A 16,555-nucleotide genomic window follows, 5' to 3' on the forward strand; every position below is an offset into this window, starting at 1 on the left:
CCTCAATCCTAGGTTAATGGAAGAGCCCTCAGTCTCCTTTGCCAGAGAGAGATAAGGAGAAAGACTCTTTTTAGCAAGTTGGGACTATCTTAAGTACCAGAGGGAGTGCTTGCTGGCTTTGTCTAAACACCAGACTTTGGAAAAGGAGTTTCTTGGGATCTAACTAAGGCCTGCCTCAGTCTCCATAGCAGCTAGTATTAAACACAGGCTGTGTCAGGCTCAGGTAACATTTAGGCTTGCTTCCGCCCTTGTCTTTCCTTTTCTTGCCTTCTTTTCCTACAAAAGTGTGTTTTGGTCTCTTGAGCTGGCTTTATTATGGCCTTAGGGGAATTTCTTCACCCAACCTTTGACCTGCAGAGGCCTAAGAACTTTAGATATTTAAAACCCAAACTATGGGTAAAGGGTGGGGTCTTCAGAATATCTATCACAGATCATAGATGGGCCAGAAGATGCTGGGAGCCTCCCTAGTCTCCGAACCTCCAAACTTGGGAGGTTGCTGGGAAGAAGCGGGAGAGAGGGAGCTAACTTTTGCCAAAGGCTGGGGTTTAGACAAAGCCTGCAAGCACTCCCTCAGGGCTCTTCCATTAACCTAGGGTTGAGGTGCCTATTTAACAAATCAAAGCTGACAGTCTCTCTGCGCTGGGGCCCGAGGAAAGTGATTGTCTTCTCAGCTAGTTTGAGAGTGGAGTTAAGTCGCTCAGCAATAGTCCAGGAGCTGGGTGTACTTTGCCCTTGGAGTCAGGGTCAGAGCCAGAGCTGGACATTAACTAAGTTAACAAGTCACTGTGAAAAGCAAATACTGGGAAAAGAACAAAAAGATCCCAGCACTCCCCCTCCCCCATTTGTCTTCAGGGTCTTAAAGTGAGATTTAAATCTGAGTAGGAGACTAGAGGAATTCTATCTAAGGAGTTTGAGCCACCTTACATCAGCTCCAGTGTCTCCTTGGAGGTCCTATGGCAGAGTTAGGTCTTTCCCACTGCTTGACAGGTTTTGGCTGTGGCCAGGCTTCGGATGTTTCCTCCACCAAGGGACTGCTGGGAATTTCCAGTGTCTTAAGAGCCATTGTTTCAGTTGTCTGGTAGCCATAAGAAGGAACAAAAGTATTTTTTTAAAATGTCTTTCTCGGGCTGGAGACATGGCTCAGTGGGTAAGAGCACTGACTGCTCTTCCAAAAGTCCTGAGTTCCAATCCCATCAACCATATGGTGGCTCCCAACCACCCATAATGAGATCTGACACCCTCTTCTGGTGTGTCTGAAGTTAGCTACAGTATACTTATATATAATAATAAATTTTTTTTTAAAAAATGTCTTTCTCTGTCCCCTCCCCCCCCCCCCAGGATGGGTGTGGGGGTTGGGTGGGTGTGGTTGGAGAGGTGGCTCATGAGGAAGAGCACTTGCTGTCCTTTCAGAGGACTGGAGTTCAGTTCCCAACTCTTAGGACAGATCAGAATTCCAGCAAGGGTGATCAGCGTCCTGGCCTCCAAGGGGACTCACAAGAGAGTGTACACTCCCATAGATAGGTATAATTGTATACACAGACATTTAAAACCCTTAAAAAAGAAAACAAAAAACAAACTTCCTGCCAAGAAAGTTCTACCACCACCTCTGGGGAGGGGAGGGGAGGGCCGTGTGCCCCCAGGGTATATGTGGATGTAGAGGTCAAAGGGCAACTAGATGCCTGTGCTTTCTGAGCCGTTTCAGCCCAACCATCTCTGCTTCCACTTCCCCAGAAAAAATAGGGAACATTATTAATTCACCAGGACCCTGGAGCGATGAACTTCATACTGTAACAAAGGAGAGTCTTTTTTTGTTTTTGTTTTTGTTTTTGTTTTTGTTTTTGTTTTTTTTCGAGACAGGAGACAGGGTTTCTCTGTGTAGCCCTGGCTGTCCTGGAACTCACTCTGCAGACCAGGCTGGCCTCAAACTCAGAAATCCGCCTGCCTCTGCCTCCCAAGTGCTGGGATTAAAGGCATGCACCACCACGCCCGGCGGAGAGTCTTTTATTATTCTTTTTTTAATTAAATTTTTTATTTTTATCTTTTTAAACTTTGTTTGTTTGTTTGTTTGTTTTTAAGACAAGGTTTCTCTGTGTAGAACTGGCTGAGACTTCTTCTTTTTTTTTTAAATGATTTTTGTTTCACCTTGTTTTTAGACAGGGTCTCCTATAGCCCACACTAGTTTTGAATTTGCTATTATAGCCAAGGATGAACCGCTGGGATAGAGTGAGAAGTGGGAAGTGGGAACTGGGGTGTATACGGCCAGGCTGCTGCTGAGTGACTTGGGGAGCACCAGATAGCACACACACCCCTCCCATTTTCTCTTGTATCACCTGAAGCAGACTTTTGTCTCTAGATGCAGAGGCTGGGTGGTCAGTAGTCTTTGTCCAGCTGAGATGGGGCTTTCCTCTTCAAACTCTGCTTCTGCTGGTACTGGGCTGGGGTTGGTGGGCTGGAGAGGGAGGGAGGTCTTGTCAGCAGGTAATCACCACTGTTTGTGAGAGGAGGCGGCTTTGATACAGAGAAACTAAGCCCCCAGGGTTTCTAAGTCCTAGTGTCTGAGGTAAACTAGGAAGAAAAAAGTGGTCCCAGAGAGGGGGGAGAAATCTAGTTAGAGGACAGCAATTACCAGAGAGAGTCCATTGTTGGTGGCCACCAAGCCTGCAAATTACCTGTCTACCTAACAGAGTCAATCAAGAGGAGGCTGGGCCCTCTAATTCTTTAATACACTTTGAGCAGACTTCTACATAAACAATATGTTTGGCTGCACTAACCAGAAGGCTCAAGGCAAGAAAGTGGGAGGAGCTGGCTGTGGAAAGCGCAGCTTTAAAAACTAAAGTGTAAAGCTGAGCTGAGGTGGCGCAGGCCTTTCATCCCTGCACTCAGGAAGCAGGGCCAAACAGATCTGAGTCAGAGGCCAGCCTGGTCTACAGAGTGAGTTCCAGGAATTCATAGTTATCTAAAGGGGAAGCTTAAGGGTTTTTTGGGAAGTCCTTTGGATGGTGTTTTGCTGGGGCAAACATGTGAAGGAACCTTTAGCTGAAGCAGACCACAGGAGAGAGGATGTTCTGCTAAAGCAAGTACATGAAAGGATACGTGATGAAAGACTGCTAACAACACACAGGTATTGGTCCACCTTACACTGCAGAGTTGTGCTGCATTTGTCGTGACTCCATAGAGAGAAACGCATCAAAAAACTTCTGGTGCGGTGCTGCAGTTTCTTGCTGTTTCTGAGGACTGCGGCTAATTAGCAGAGTGATGTCAGCTGAGACAGATACGCGTGCTGAGACAAGACGTATGCTTGAGGAAAGACCCATGGAGGACATGTGATGTTTGGAGGATATAAATAGGACCCAACAAACAGTGACTTGCTTATAGAACTAGCTGAGTGATGATGCTTGTGAATCTTGCATCTTCTCTAATCTTTCACTTCACTGAGAGAGGCACAGCTGAGAACTCCTGGCATCGTCCCTCCGTGTCCCTCATGCTGACTCAAGCTGAGGCTGAGGCCTGGCTGTCTCTGCTAGGTCAAGTCACCACTATTGCTAACCCGATTCTACCGAACTGGTCTGCTGGTGTATCTGTGAAGTGGATCGGCTACCACTGCCTGCTAACCTGCGAACTGAACTGCTTGATTTCCAGACAACACAGATGGGAATTGATCCAAAGAACGTTTCTAAACAGGTCCACTTCCACCTCATCCTTTCTTTTCCCATTACTTCTGGTGGGTGATGGGCTAAAGGGAAGTTAAAGCATTTAACAATCATCATTAAAAATCTGAGGCTGGGGCTGGTGAGATGGCTCAGTGGGTAAGACTGCTCTTCCGAAGGTCCGAAGTTCAAATCCCAGTAACTACATGGTGGCTCACAGCCACACATAATGAGATCTTATGCCCTCTGGTGCATCTGAAGACAGCTACAGTGTACTTACATATAATAAATAAATAAATCAATAAATCTTAAAAAAAAAATCTGAGGCTGGGCAGTGGTGGCGCATGCACTTGGGAGGCAGAGGCAGGAAGATTTCTGAGTTTGAGAGCAACCTAGTCTACAGAGTGAGTTCCAGGACAGCCAGGACTGCACAGAGAAACCCTGTCTCAGGAATAAAAAAAAAAAAAGAAGGATCTGAGTGCTGGAGAGATAGCTCAGAAGTTAAGAGCACTGACTGCTCTACCAGAGGTCCTGAGTTCAATTCCCAGCAACCACATGGTGGCTCACAACCATATATAATGGGATCCGATGTGCTCTTCTGGTGTGTCTGAAGACAGCTACAGTGTACTCATACACATAAAATAAATAAATAAGCCTAGTGTGGTGGCGCATGCCTTTAATCCCAGCACTTGGGAGGCAGAGGCAGGCGGATTTCTGAGTTCGAGGCCAGCCTGGTCTACAGAGTGAGTTCCAGGACAGCCAGGGCTACACAAAGAAACCCTGTCTCGAAAAAACAAAAACAAAAAAAGGAAAATGAATATATCTTTTAAAAATTAATTTATTTGAATGAAAATGGCCTCCATGCCGGGCATGATGACGCACGCCTTTGATCCCAGCACTTGGGAGGCAGAGGCAGGAGGATTTCTGAGTTCGAGGCCAGCCTGGTCTACAAAGTGAGTTCCAGGACAGCTATACAGAGAAACCCTGTCTTGAAAAACCAAAATAAATAAATAAATCTTTAAAAAAAGGATCTGAAAAAAATTAAAGTTACCTTTATGCTCCTGCCTCAGCTTCTTGAGTGCTAGAATTACCACCATTATGTTAACCACATTTGTTACCACAAGTTTACCTTTTAGCTTTTGTTATCTTTAAGGCACAAGTATAGCTAATTATATTCACTCTCATCCATTTGTGGCCTATTTAGGGCTCTCCTTTCTCATTTAGGAACTTGCTGTATATAGGCTAGCCTCTAACTCCAGAGATCTACCTGTCTCTGCCAAGTACTGAGATTAAAAGCATGGGCCACTACAACCAGCTTATTTTGAAACCATCTTGCATAGCTTTGTTTGACCCCAAACTCCCTGTGTAGTTGAGAATAACTTTGAACTCTTGATCCTCTGGTCAATATTGCCACAAATGTTGGCATTACAGGTTTATGCCACCAAGTCTGGCTCTTCTGGTTCATTCTTAATTTTTTTAAAAAAGATTTATTTATTTATATGAGTACACTGTAGCAGTCTTCAGACACACAAGAAAATCGTATCAGATCTCATTACAGATGGTTGTGAGCCACCATGTGGTTGCTGGGATTTGAACTCAGGACCTTAGGAAGAGCAGTCAGTGTTCTTAACCACTGAGCCACCTCTCTATCCCTCATTCTTGATTTTGTTTGTTTGTTTGTTTTGTTTTGTTTTGTTTTTTGAGACAGGGTTTTTCTGTGTAGCCCTGGCTGTCCTGGAACTCACTCTGCAGACCAGGCTGGCCTCAAACTCAGAAATCCGCCTGCCTCTGCCTCCCAAGTGTTGGGATTAAAGGTGTGTGCCACCATCGCCTGGCTTCATTCTTGATTTTTAATTAAAGGTTTATTTTTCAAATAAATATAAAGGCAGGTCATAGCGGGTTACATCTATAATCCAACACTCAGGAAGCAAAGACAGATGGGTTGCTGTGAATTCCAGGCTAGCCTGGTATACAAAACGAGTGCCAGGCCAGCCAAGGCTACACTGGGCTCCTGTTTGTTGTTGTTGTTGTTGTTTGTTTTTTTGTTTTTAATCTGCCAGGCATGGTGGTGCACGTCTTTAATCCCAGCACTTGGGAGGCAGAGGCAGGAGGATTTCTGAGTTCGAGGCCAGCCTGGTCTACAGAGTGAGTTCCAGGACAGCCAGGGCTATACAGAGAAACCCTGTCTCAAAAAACCAAAAAAAAAAAAAAAAAAAAAAAATCCATACAATTAAAATCACTTGCTGGAGAGATGGCTCAGTGGTTAAGAGCACTTTGACTTCTCTTCCAGAGGACCTGAGTTCAATTCCCAGCAACCATCTGTGATGGGATCCAATGCCCTCTTCTGGTGTGTCTAAAGACAGCTACAGTGCAGTTATAATTTTTTAATTTAAGATTTAATTTTATTTGTGTGTGTGTGTTGTGTTAATATATGCCTGAGGAGACCAGAGGAGGGTATCAGGTCTCCCGGGATATCTTGGAGTTACAGGCAGTTGTGAGCCTCCCCTGTGGCTTCTGGAACTGAACACAGGTCCTGTGGGAGAGTAGCAAGCATGCTTGAGCTCTGAGCTCTCTCCAACCCCTTCTGGTTAACATTTAACTCAGCAGGTTTGAGCAACTTGAGAACTCCTTAGTGCAATGCTAGGCTGTAAGGGGTTTAAGGTTGTGCGTGTGTGTGTGTGTGTGTGTGTGTGTGTGTGTGTGTGTGTAGAAGTTTTGTTGTCTACCAGTTTGCTACCTCTTGGGCTATCCCAGGACCCCCATACATTTATTTGCCTTATGAATTGACTACAATTTGGCCCATTTTAAAAAACAGACAAATAGTTGTTGGCATTGTATTTTTATTAATTGTATTTTTATTAATTATTTGGAAAGGAGAGCTTTTCTTTTAATGAAATATGGATTCAAATCCTGGGAAGCATTTCTCAGTTTGATCAGGTACAGACTTCAGGTCCAGTAATAAGATTAGATCAAGTTGAACATAGAGGTGCCTTCTTGTAATCCCAGCATTCAGGAGTCCAAGACAGGAGGATTTCTCTCAGCTTCAGGCCTGCTTGTATTACACTCAGGGTTCTGAGCTAGCCTGGGATACTTATGTACCCTTTATCTCAAAAGAATAAATTTAGCTCAGCATAATGGCACACACATTTAATTCCAGCCCTTCGGGGGACCAAAGCAGTCAGATTTCTGAATTTGAGGCCAACTGGTCTACATAGTCAGTTTCAGGCCTGTCATAGACAAAGTCTCAAAAATAAACAAACAAAACCCACCTGAGGTTCATTTTGCACACCTGTCAGACCAGCATTAGGGGGTGGGGGTAAGAGAATGAGTTGGACAACAAGGTACCTACACAGCCAGTGGGAGGCCAGCGTGGGCTGTATGAGACTTTGTGTCAAAAACAAAAAACAGCCTAGCCAGGCAATGGTGGCGCAAGCCTTTAATCTCAGCACTTGGGAGGCAGAGGCAGGCAGATCTCTGAGTTGGAGGCCTGCTTGGTCTACAAAGTGAGTTCCAGGACAGTCAAGTCTACACAGAGAAGCCCTGTCTCGAAGAAAAAAAAAAAAAAACCACAAACAAACAAAAAACCCCCAAAGAAACCTTAACAAAGCCACGCGCAGTGGGATGCTTTCTTTTTAATCCCAACACCCAGCTCTCAGGAGGAGGAGGATCTCTGTGAGTTCTAGGCCAACCTGCTCTACAAAGGGAGTTCCAGGAAGATGCCAGGTGAGATGGCATACACTTTCAGTCCCAGCATTGGGCAGGCAGAGGCAGGTAGATCTCTGTGAGTTGGAAGCCAGCCTGGTCTACAAAGTGAGTTCCAGGACAGCCAGGGCTGTTACACAGAGAAACTTTGTCTCAAAACAAAACAAAATCCCACTAGAAAAACAAAAAAACAAAAACAAAAAACAACAAAAAAAACCAAAACCCAAAAACCCCTAAAAAACAAAAAACAATTTTGGGGCCAGTCAGAGCTACCTGAGGCCCTGATTTAAATAAGCAAAATTTCCATCCTTTACATCATTTCATTTTTGGTACTTTATAGCCTTAAAGCATCACAGGGTTGAGCTTTTTTTTCTTCCCGTGAGGCATGGCTGGCTTCGCACTCTACAAAGCTGAAGATGACTTAGACTTTCTGATCCTCCTGCCTTTACTTCTTTTTTTTTTTTTTTTTTTTTTTGGTTTTTCGAGACAGGGTTTCTCTGTGTAGCTCTGGCTGTCCTGGAACTCACTTTGTAGACCAGGCTGGCCTCGAACTCAGAAATCCGCCTGCCTCTGCCTCCCGAGTGCTGGGATTAAAGGCGTGCGCCACCACACCCGGCTTAAATAAATCTTTTAAAAAAAGAAACAAAACTGGGCTGGTGAGATGGCTCAGTGGGTAAGAGCACCCGATTGCTCTTCTGAAGGTCCGGAGTTCTTACAGAGCCATCCCTCAGCACCACTAAAATGATAAAGCATAAATCTGTAGAGACGAAGGGAATTAAAAGTAATCAACAGAACATGCTTTTCAAGCCAGAATGGTAGAATCTGGTCTAGAAACCCTGGCAAAAGTACAGCAAAGCTCAGCCTAGAGCTGGGGAGGCCAAAGGGCAGAACAGGCCAGGGAATGCGGGCAGGGCCCTGAGAAGCCGGGGAGATGCGGAAGTGCCTGTGATGACAGCTCTTTGAGTCCTGTGTGTTCTCCCCATGCATGGCTGTGCATGTGTGTGCTGTCCAAGGAGACCAGAAGAGGGCGTTGGATCTCCTAGGACTGAAGTTACAGATGGTTGTTAGCAGCCAAGTGGATGGATGTTGGGAATCAAATCTGTGTCTTGGGGCTGGAGAGATGGCTCAGCGATTAAGAGCACTGACTGCTCTTCCTAAGGCCCTGAGTTCAAATCCCAGCAACCACATGGTGGCTCACAGCCATCTGTAATGAGATCTGATGCCCTCTTCTGGTGTGTCTGAAGACAGCTACTGTGTACTTACATATAATAAATAAATCTTAAAAAATAAAAAAAAAATCGCTGGGCAGTGGTGGCACACGCCTTTAATCCCAGCACTCAGGAGGCAGAGGCAGGCAGATTTCTGTGTTCTGAGTTCCAGGACAGTCTGGGCTATACAGAGAAACCCTGTCTCGAAAAACAAAAAATAAAATAAATAAGTAATAAAAAAATTTTGAAAATCTGGGTCTTATGGGAGAGTAACCAGTTCTCTTAACCACTGGGCCATCTTCCAGCCATGTGACCTAGAAGATCTTTTTTTGTTTGTTTTTTTTGAGACAGGGTTTCTCTGTATAGCCCTGGCTGTCCTGGAACTCACTCTGTAGACCAGGCTGGCCTCAAACTCTGAAATCCGCCTGCCTCTGCCTCCCGAGTGCTGGGATTAAAGGCGAGCGCCACCACGCCCTGCTCTTCTTCTTCTAGATTTATTTATTTTATGTATGTGAGTACACTGTCGCTGTCTGTAGGCACACCAGAAGAGGGCATTGGATCCCCATCACAGATGGTTGTGAGCCACCATGTGGTTGCTGGCAATATGAACTCAGGATCTCTGGAAGAACAGTTAGGGCTCTTAACTGCTGAACCATCTCTTCAGCCCAGCACAGGCACCTTTCAAAACCCTACATTTAAGGTAGGCATGGTAGACTATGCCTGCCAACACTTGATAGAGAAAGGAGAATCAAGCACTCAGGGCTACATAGTAAGTTCAAAACTAGCCTGGGAGCCAGGTCTCAAAAAAACCAAAGCAAAACAAAACAAAACAAAAAACCAAACAGAAACAAACAAACAAAAGACTAGCCTGAGCTACATGAGACCCTGTCTCAACAAAACAAAACACCCTAAACTTAACATGACTTCCAGAATTCAAGTCCTTTTTAAACTTCTACCAACTCATGTTTAATTACAGATCATCTTTAGATGGTGGAAGATTTCTCTGAGAAGTGAGTATCGGTCAGCAAAACCTGGAGAAACAAAGGAAAGCCATGAAGACTTCCTAGATAACTCTCATCTCCAAGGTGAGTGATCATGCCCCAGCACGTGTGGCAGAGATGTATCAGCACTGCATTTATGCATATCACTGCATACCAGCACTAGCACAATTATGTTCTTAGAAAGAATGCACTGTTGAAGTTGAGTTTGACTTTTGAGGACTGGAGAGGTGGCTTAGTGGTTAGGAATGTGTACACTCTTGCAGAATTCCATTCCCAGCACCCATGGGAGGAGGGGCTTACAACTGCCTGTAACTCCAGCTCCACGGAATCCAGTGCCCTCTCCTGGCCTCTGTGGGCAATTGCACAACCCTCGTATACATAATTAAAAACAAGATACAGCTTTTAAAATTAAAACTTTTCTGGGATAGAGTCTCTTGCATTCTAATGTCATCGTTGTCGTCGTCTTTCTGGGGAGGCGTGAATAAATGACTGTTTACCCCAGAGAGGAGAACAATCACAGACGGAAGAAAGATGTGATTCCACCCACGTACTGTGAGTGTCCTGGGGTTAGGCACAGGCATGTGGATGACTCAGATTTAGCTGTGTCACTGAAAGGCCCAGCCTTGAGTGTCTGATGACTCACAAAGCCTGTATCCCCATACAACTTGCAGGCGGCTCCAATAGTCTCTGTCTCTGTTGCTCATCTCCATCCTCAGAGAGGAGTGGGAAGGAGAGAGAGAGAGAGAGAGAGAGAGAGAGGGAGGAGGAGGAGAAAGAGACAGGGAGGGAGGGAGGGAGGGAGGGAGGAGAGAGAATGCTCGCACGCACTGGCTCATGGCTACCCATAGCATGTTGTCTTGGGTATCATTCAGCCAGCTGGAACTTCAGAGCTGTTACTGGCCAGCCCTGTGGCCACAGTGATGGCTCAGCCCCTTTGTGAGTCAGTTTCCTTGTGCTGGGCTGGGGATAATCATGGTTACATTATTTGGTCATCTTGAGCCTTCGGCTTCCTTGGCATTATATATAATCAGCTCTTAATTACTATTTGCTCTATTGTTAAGCAGACAGTGTTTGGCCTGACTTATTTTTCCGTCTCCCTTGGTCTTCTCACTAAGGTCCTCTACAAGATTTCCTCATGCAGAGAGCTTGGCAGGGGGTCTGAGCAAATCACTCTTGCTGCCTGGACCTCTCAGCAGTATTTAGTGAGGAGGTGGTTCTGACCTTTGACCTTGTTCCTCTCCCTTACTGGCTCCTTAGTCTTCTGACTGGGAGGTCACACCTGTCTGCCTTTCTCTCTGGTCTGTTTGTAATTATGCCCTGGGGGTTCTGGTTCAAGCTCTAGCTTTCTTTTCTTTTCTCTTTGTTACTGTTACTGTTTTTTGAGACTGGGTTTCTCAGTATAGTTCTGGCTATTTTAGAATTTGGCCAGACTGGCCTTGAACCCAGAGATCCACCTATTTCTGTCCCCCACCCCCACCCTTCAGTGCTGGGACTGAAGGTGCGCTCCACCGCCAGCTGACACTCAATCTCTAGCTTTCAGTGCTGTTCGTCCACAGGGCTAGAGAGAGGGCTCAGTGGTGAGGAACACAGCCCATCCTTCCAGAATTCAATTCCCAGCACTCATGTCAAAGGCCTCTCAATTTCCTGTAAACTCCAATGACCAGAAATTCAATTTCTCTTTATGGCACACGTGTGACATGCTCACGTCTCTCTTATACACACAGACACACACACACAGACACACACACACAGACACACAGACACAGACACACAGACACAGACACACACACAGACACAGACACAGACACACACACACACAGACACACACACACACAGACACACACACACACACACACACACACATACACACACACACAAATAAGAACTAAACATTTTAGAAACAGAATTTTACAGGAGGGTAAAGTAAGTATGTCTTATTTGAACTTCTCTAAATGCCACTCTCGGGAAGTTACATAACTGTGCCCGTGATCAATCCACATGAGGATCTGCTCACCAGTGTATCCAAATAGAGTTTCCAGTAGAGGCGTCACTGGGTAAAGTAAGGTGCCCGCTGCCAGTCTTGATGACTTGAATTCCATCCTTGGCACCCACATGGTAGAAAGAGAGAACTGACTCCTACAAGCTGTCCTGTGACACACACACACACACCCCTTCCATGGGGATGGGGTGAAGGGTGGAAGGAGGGGGATGACCTCAAGCCACAAATCCTTTTGAATCTCTCTTTCCATCATTTATTGAGTTCAGCCCATCCCTAAACCTGCAGTCTGGACAGTGGTGGGCAGGTTCCAAGATAAACTGTAAGGAGGACCTTTGAGTGTCTCACACCACTCTTGTATGCAGGCGGATCCACGTGACCAGTGGGATTCAGGGTACCCAACAGCATGTCACTTTCAAGATTTAGTTAGATGTGACGCTATCGTTTTTCTCCTGGTGTCCCCTTCTTCCTCTGTCTCTTTCATCCTGCCCACTTATTCTAGAGTAGTCAGGTGCGATGGCTGCAGGACACTCACTGGGAGACAGGCCCATCTGTGGGAATGTAAGGGCTCCCCAAAACAGCTACACCCAGGAACTGCTTGTTTGTTTTTTGAGACAGGGTTTCTCTGTATAGCCCTGAGTGTCCTGGAAGACCAGGCTGGCCTCACTCTGTAGACCTCAAACTCAGAGATCTGCCTGCCTCTGCCTCACAAGCGCTGGGAGTAAAGGTGTGTGCCACCGCTACCTGGCCAAGGGTTTTTTTGAAGGCAGATCTTCTAGCTCTTTCCAGTCCTTAGGCGACACAGTGACACAGTCCCAACTTCAAGAGACCCTGTTTCAAAAATAAACAAACACAAAAGGGAAATTTTCTGGGAAGTCTCCACTGGCTTGCTGACTGTTCAGTCCGTGCTGACACTGTCTTATTAGCCCCCCCAACCACTAGGCAGAAAATCACAGCCTTCCCTGGAATGCCGCCTCCCACGCACTCCTTGTCACAGGGGGCACTGTGCAGCCAGCTGTTTGTTTCTTGTCTTTTTTGTTGTGTTAGGAACTTTGTTTGTTGATGGATCTTTGAGACCACTTAGAACAATGACTGGTCCACAGCTCAGTAACTGCATTCTTATGAATTATTTAAGAGAATTCTCTCTTCATTATTTTTCCTTTTTCTTTTTTCTCTTTTCTTCTTTCTTTCTGGCAGAGTCTCTGTATGTGACCTTGGCTGTCCTGAATTGAACTATGTAGACCAGGTTGGTTTTTAACTCATAGAGAACTACTTGCCTCTGGCTCCTAAATGCTTAGATTACGGGTGTTTAAGAATATGCCCAGCCAGCCAGGCAGTGATGGCGCATGCCTTTAATCCTAGCACTTGGGAGGCAGAGGCAGGTGGATTTCTGAGTTTGAGGCCAGCCTGGTCTACAGAGTGAGTTCCAGGACAGCCAGGGCTACACAGAGAAACCCTGTCTTGAAAACAAAACAAAACAAAACAAAAACAAAAAACAAAACAACAACAACAAAAAGAATATATGCCCGGACTTATTTATTTTTTAGACATCATTTTTTTAAAGATTTATTTATTATTATATCTATATACACTGTAGCTGTCTTCAGATGCACCAGAAGAGAGCGTCAGATCTCATTACAGATGGTTGTGAGCCACCATGTTGCTGGGATTTGAACTCAGGATCTCTGGAAGAGCAGTCGGTGCTCTTAACCACTGAGCCATCTCTCCAGGCCGTTTTTTTTTTTTTAATTTATTTTATTTTTAATTACATGTGTGTGTCTGTGCATGGGTTTTGCATGTGTGAGTACCAGTTCCACCAGAGTCCAAAAATAGGCCTTCAGATCCCCTGTGGCTACAGTTATAGATGGTGGCCGGTTGTGGGCTGCTGTGAAACCTTTTGAAATATATTAACTTAAGAGACCATGAGCCTTCAGCAACCCCCTAGGAATGCCCTCAGATGGTTTTAGAGGGCATAGCAGGGTTTCCTTGCCCTTCTACCACCTCACCTTGCTGCTTGCTGTTGCCCACACTTGCCTGATGGTCCCCCCAGGTGTGTGAAAAAATGCCTTGATATATAGCTTCCTTTGTCCTGTTACTCTAAAACCTTAATAAAAATGTTAAGTTAAAACATGGGAGTTTGAGGGGTTGGAGAGAAGGCTTAGGGGTTAAGAGCACTGGCTATTCTTCCAGACGATCCAGGTTCAATTCCCTGGCACCCACAAGGCAGTCCACAACTATATTTAACTCCAGTTTTAGGGGATCCATTGCCCTCTTCTGGTTTCCATGGGTACTGCATATACTTGGTACAGAAATATATGTAGGCAAAATACCCATACACATAAACTATAATAAAATTAAAACATTTTTTAAAAGAATGTGGTGCACGCCTTTGACTCAGGAGGCAAAGGTAGGTGGATTTCTGAGTTCGAGGCCAGCCTGGCCTATGGAGTGAGTTCTAGGACAGCCAGGACCACACAGAGAAACCCTGTCTCCAAAAACCAAAAAAAAAAAAAAAAAAAAAAAGAACGTGGAGTGACCTGACAACCTGACCCTGCCCACCCCTTAGTATGTTCGCTCATATTTGGCCCTGATCTCCTTTGAGGCTGGAGTTAAGGTTTGACAGTAACAGCGTGACTGAGGGGATCTTGATTACTCTCTTCCTGAATCCTGAGGAGTATTGAGCAGGGTGTATGTTACTGAGAAGAATCGAGCAAGGTGTATGTTACTGGAGAATCTGGGTTCCCATTGTTCTTATTGGTAAAAGAATTTTAAAAATGGACTCTGAAGGAAACTCAAGGTCAATTAGAGGTTGAGAGAAAAATCACAGGGCAGGTGAGTCAGGTGAAGGGAAGGGAAATGAAGAAAACAGGGTTTGCATTAGGATCCAAGAATGTGTATAGCTGGTACTAAGGTAGCAGCTTCCTTTCCAGAGAACCCGGGTTTGATTTCCAGCACCCAGCAGGCTATTCATAACCACTTACAGGGCTACAGTGTCACCTGGCGCCCTCTCCTGGCTTCTTTGGGCACTGCATACACATACATAAATATTCAGCACACAGAGACATATATAAATAAAAACGGGGAGTGGGGAGAGGCAGGGGTTGAGAGCAGGGCTTGACGGTGCAGGGAAGCTTTAATTTTAGCATTCAGGAGGCAGAGGCAGACAGCCAGGGCAGCACAGAGAAACCGTGTCTCGAAAAAGAAAGAAGAGGGGCAGGGGAAGAACAAGAGGGGGGCAAGCAGGTAGCATCAGCAGTGGAGGTCTGTAAGCAGCTATAAAACTGAAGATGGGAATGAGAAGAACCAGAGTGTCGACATGCTCAGGATCCAAAGAAGAGACAAAAAGGAGAAAAAGGAAGAAAGAGTGTCTCTGAGTTAGAACACAGTGATTTGTTTGTTTGTTTGTTTGTTTGGATGTTTGTTTGTTTTTCGAGACAGGGTTTCTCAGTGTAGCCCTGGCTGTCCTGGAACTCACTTTGTAGACCAGGCTGGCCTCGAACTCAGAAATCTGCCTGCCTCTGCCTCCCGAGTGAGTGCTGGGATTAAAGGCGTGCGCCACCAAGCCCGGCCCGAACTCAGTGATTTGTAAGTAAGCAACCTCTTTGAAGAAGAGGACCTGGGTTTATATTGTCTCACTGAGAGACAGCATTCCTCCTGGCTCCTTAGCATGTTTTTAGCTTTGAGGCTTTGAAAGCTGGCTGAAGGACTGGTGATTGGCAGGCTCAGTTGGGTTATTTTTTTTAAAGATTTATTTATTATATATAAGTATACTGTAGCTGTCTTCAGACACACCAGAAGAGGGCATCAGAGCTCATTACAGATGGGGTTGTGAGCCACCATGTGGTTGCTGGGATTTGAACTCAGAACCTATGGAAGAGCAGTCAGTGCTCTTAACCACAGAGCCCTCTCTCCAGCTCAGTTGAGTTAAATCTTAAGGGAGGGGACAATTGTATGTAAGGTTCTGTTCCTTGGGCAGATCAGAACGCAGATTTTATTCTTTTGATTAGGAGGAAATGGTCTTCCCTTACTGGAACTTTACATATTCCTGAGATATCTTATGGTAAAAGTTCAAGACGACCAAGAGGGAGGGGTCCCACTGGCCTCTGGCTCCAGTTCTGCTGACTGATGCTTGTTCAATATCTAACTTGGAGGAGTATACTTGCTTGTGGCTATAAGAGTCCAGACTTTGACCCAAAAAACTCTAGTTACACAAAAGGAAAAATTTCACACTATTGCCAGTGGTCCACATCTGAACAGGCATTTCCAGGTGTTTGGCCTTTAAAAGAAATTACTTGTGTTTGTGTGTGTGCGCTCGAAGGTGTGCACACTCATATCAGGATGCACAGGTAGAGATCAGAGGACCACAGGAGTTCTCACCTTCTGTCCCAGTGTGGGTCCTGAGGATAGAGCTCAGGTTGTCAAGCTTGGTGTTAAGCATCTTTACCCACAGAGCCATCCTGCACACCATCCTGTCCCCTTACTCAAAGGGCTGAGAGAAGGGCTCACACACAGATATGTGAAGGGAACTTGATGTGAAGACAATGTAAGGGTCTGGAAGATGGGAGCTTGTGCTTTCTGCTCTGCCAGAGAACCAGGTTTGTTACCCACACTCATGCTGGGCCCTTTAACTTCAGCTCCCCAGGATCCTACACCTCCTGCTGGCTCCTGCAGACACCAATACAGGACATGCTCACACATATGCACCAAAGCCGTAGTAAAGATCAGAAACACAGGGCTAAAGAAATGGTATAGCACCACAAGGTGGCCAGAGCCATCCTTAATTCTGGTTTCAGGGGATTCACAGTCTTCTGGACTGTGTGGACACCAGACAGGCATGTGACACACGTTTGGTTTTGTTTGTTTGTTTGTTTTTCGAGACAGGGTTTCTCTGCGTAGCCCTGGCTGTCCTGGAACTCACTTTGTAGACCAGGCTGGCCTCGAACTCAGAAATCCACCTGCCTTTGCCTGCCGAGTGCTGGGATTAAAGTCGTGCGCCACCAC

The 16,555-nt window shown here is 45.6% G+C and overlaps 1 protein-coding gene across 2 annotated transcripts in view; it reads left to right on the plus strand.

Moving 5' to 3' along the window:
• Fbxo36 (F-box protein 36) overlaps positions 1–16,555 on the plus strand; it is a 60,647-nt gene that overhangs the window by 31,718 nt on the left and 12,374 nt on the right. Inside the window, exons 1-2 of one of the 2 annotated variants that reach the window (XM_006496520.2) lie at positions 2,803–3,681; positions 9,534–9,642. In XM_006496520.2, coding sequence (XP_006496583.1) covers positions 3,649–3,681; positions 9,534–9,642 — 142 coding nt within the window. In that variant the 5' untranslated portion in view covers positions 2,803–3,648. Of the gene's footprint in view, positions 1–2,802; positions 3,682–9,533; positions 9,643–16,555 lie in introns of those variants that run through there. The other variant, NM_025386.3, reaches the window with a different exon arrangement.

Source organism: Mus musculus, chromosome 1 (assembly GCF_000001635.26).
Source record: "Mus musculus strain C57BL/6J chromosome 1, GRCm38.p6 C57BL/6J".
In the NCBI taxonomy this organism is placed as follows: domain Eukaryota; kingdom Metazoa; phylum Chordata; class Mammalia; order Rodentia; family Muridae; genus Mus; species Mus musculus.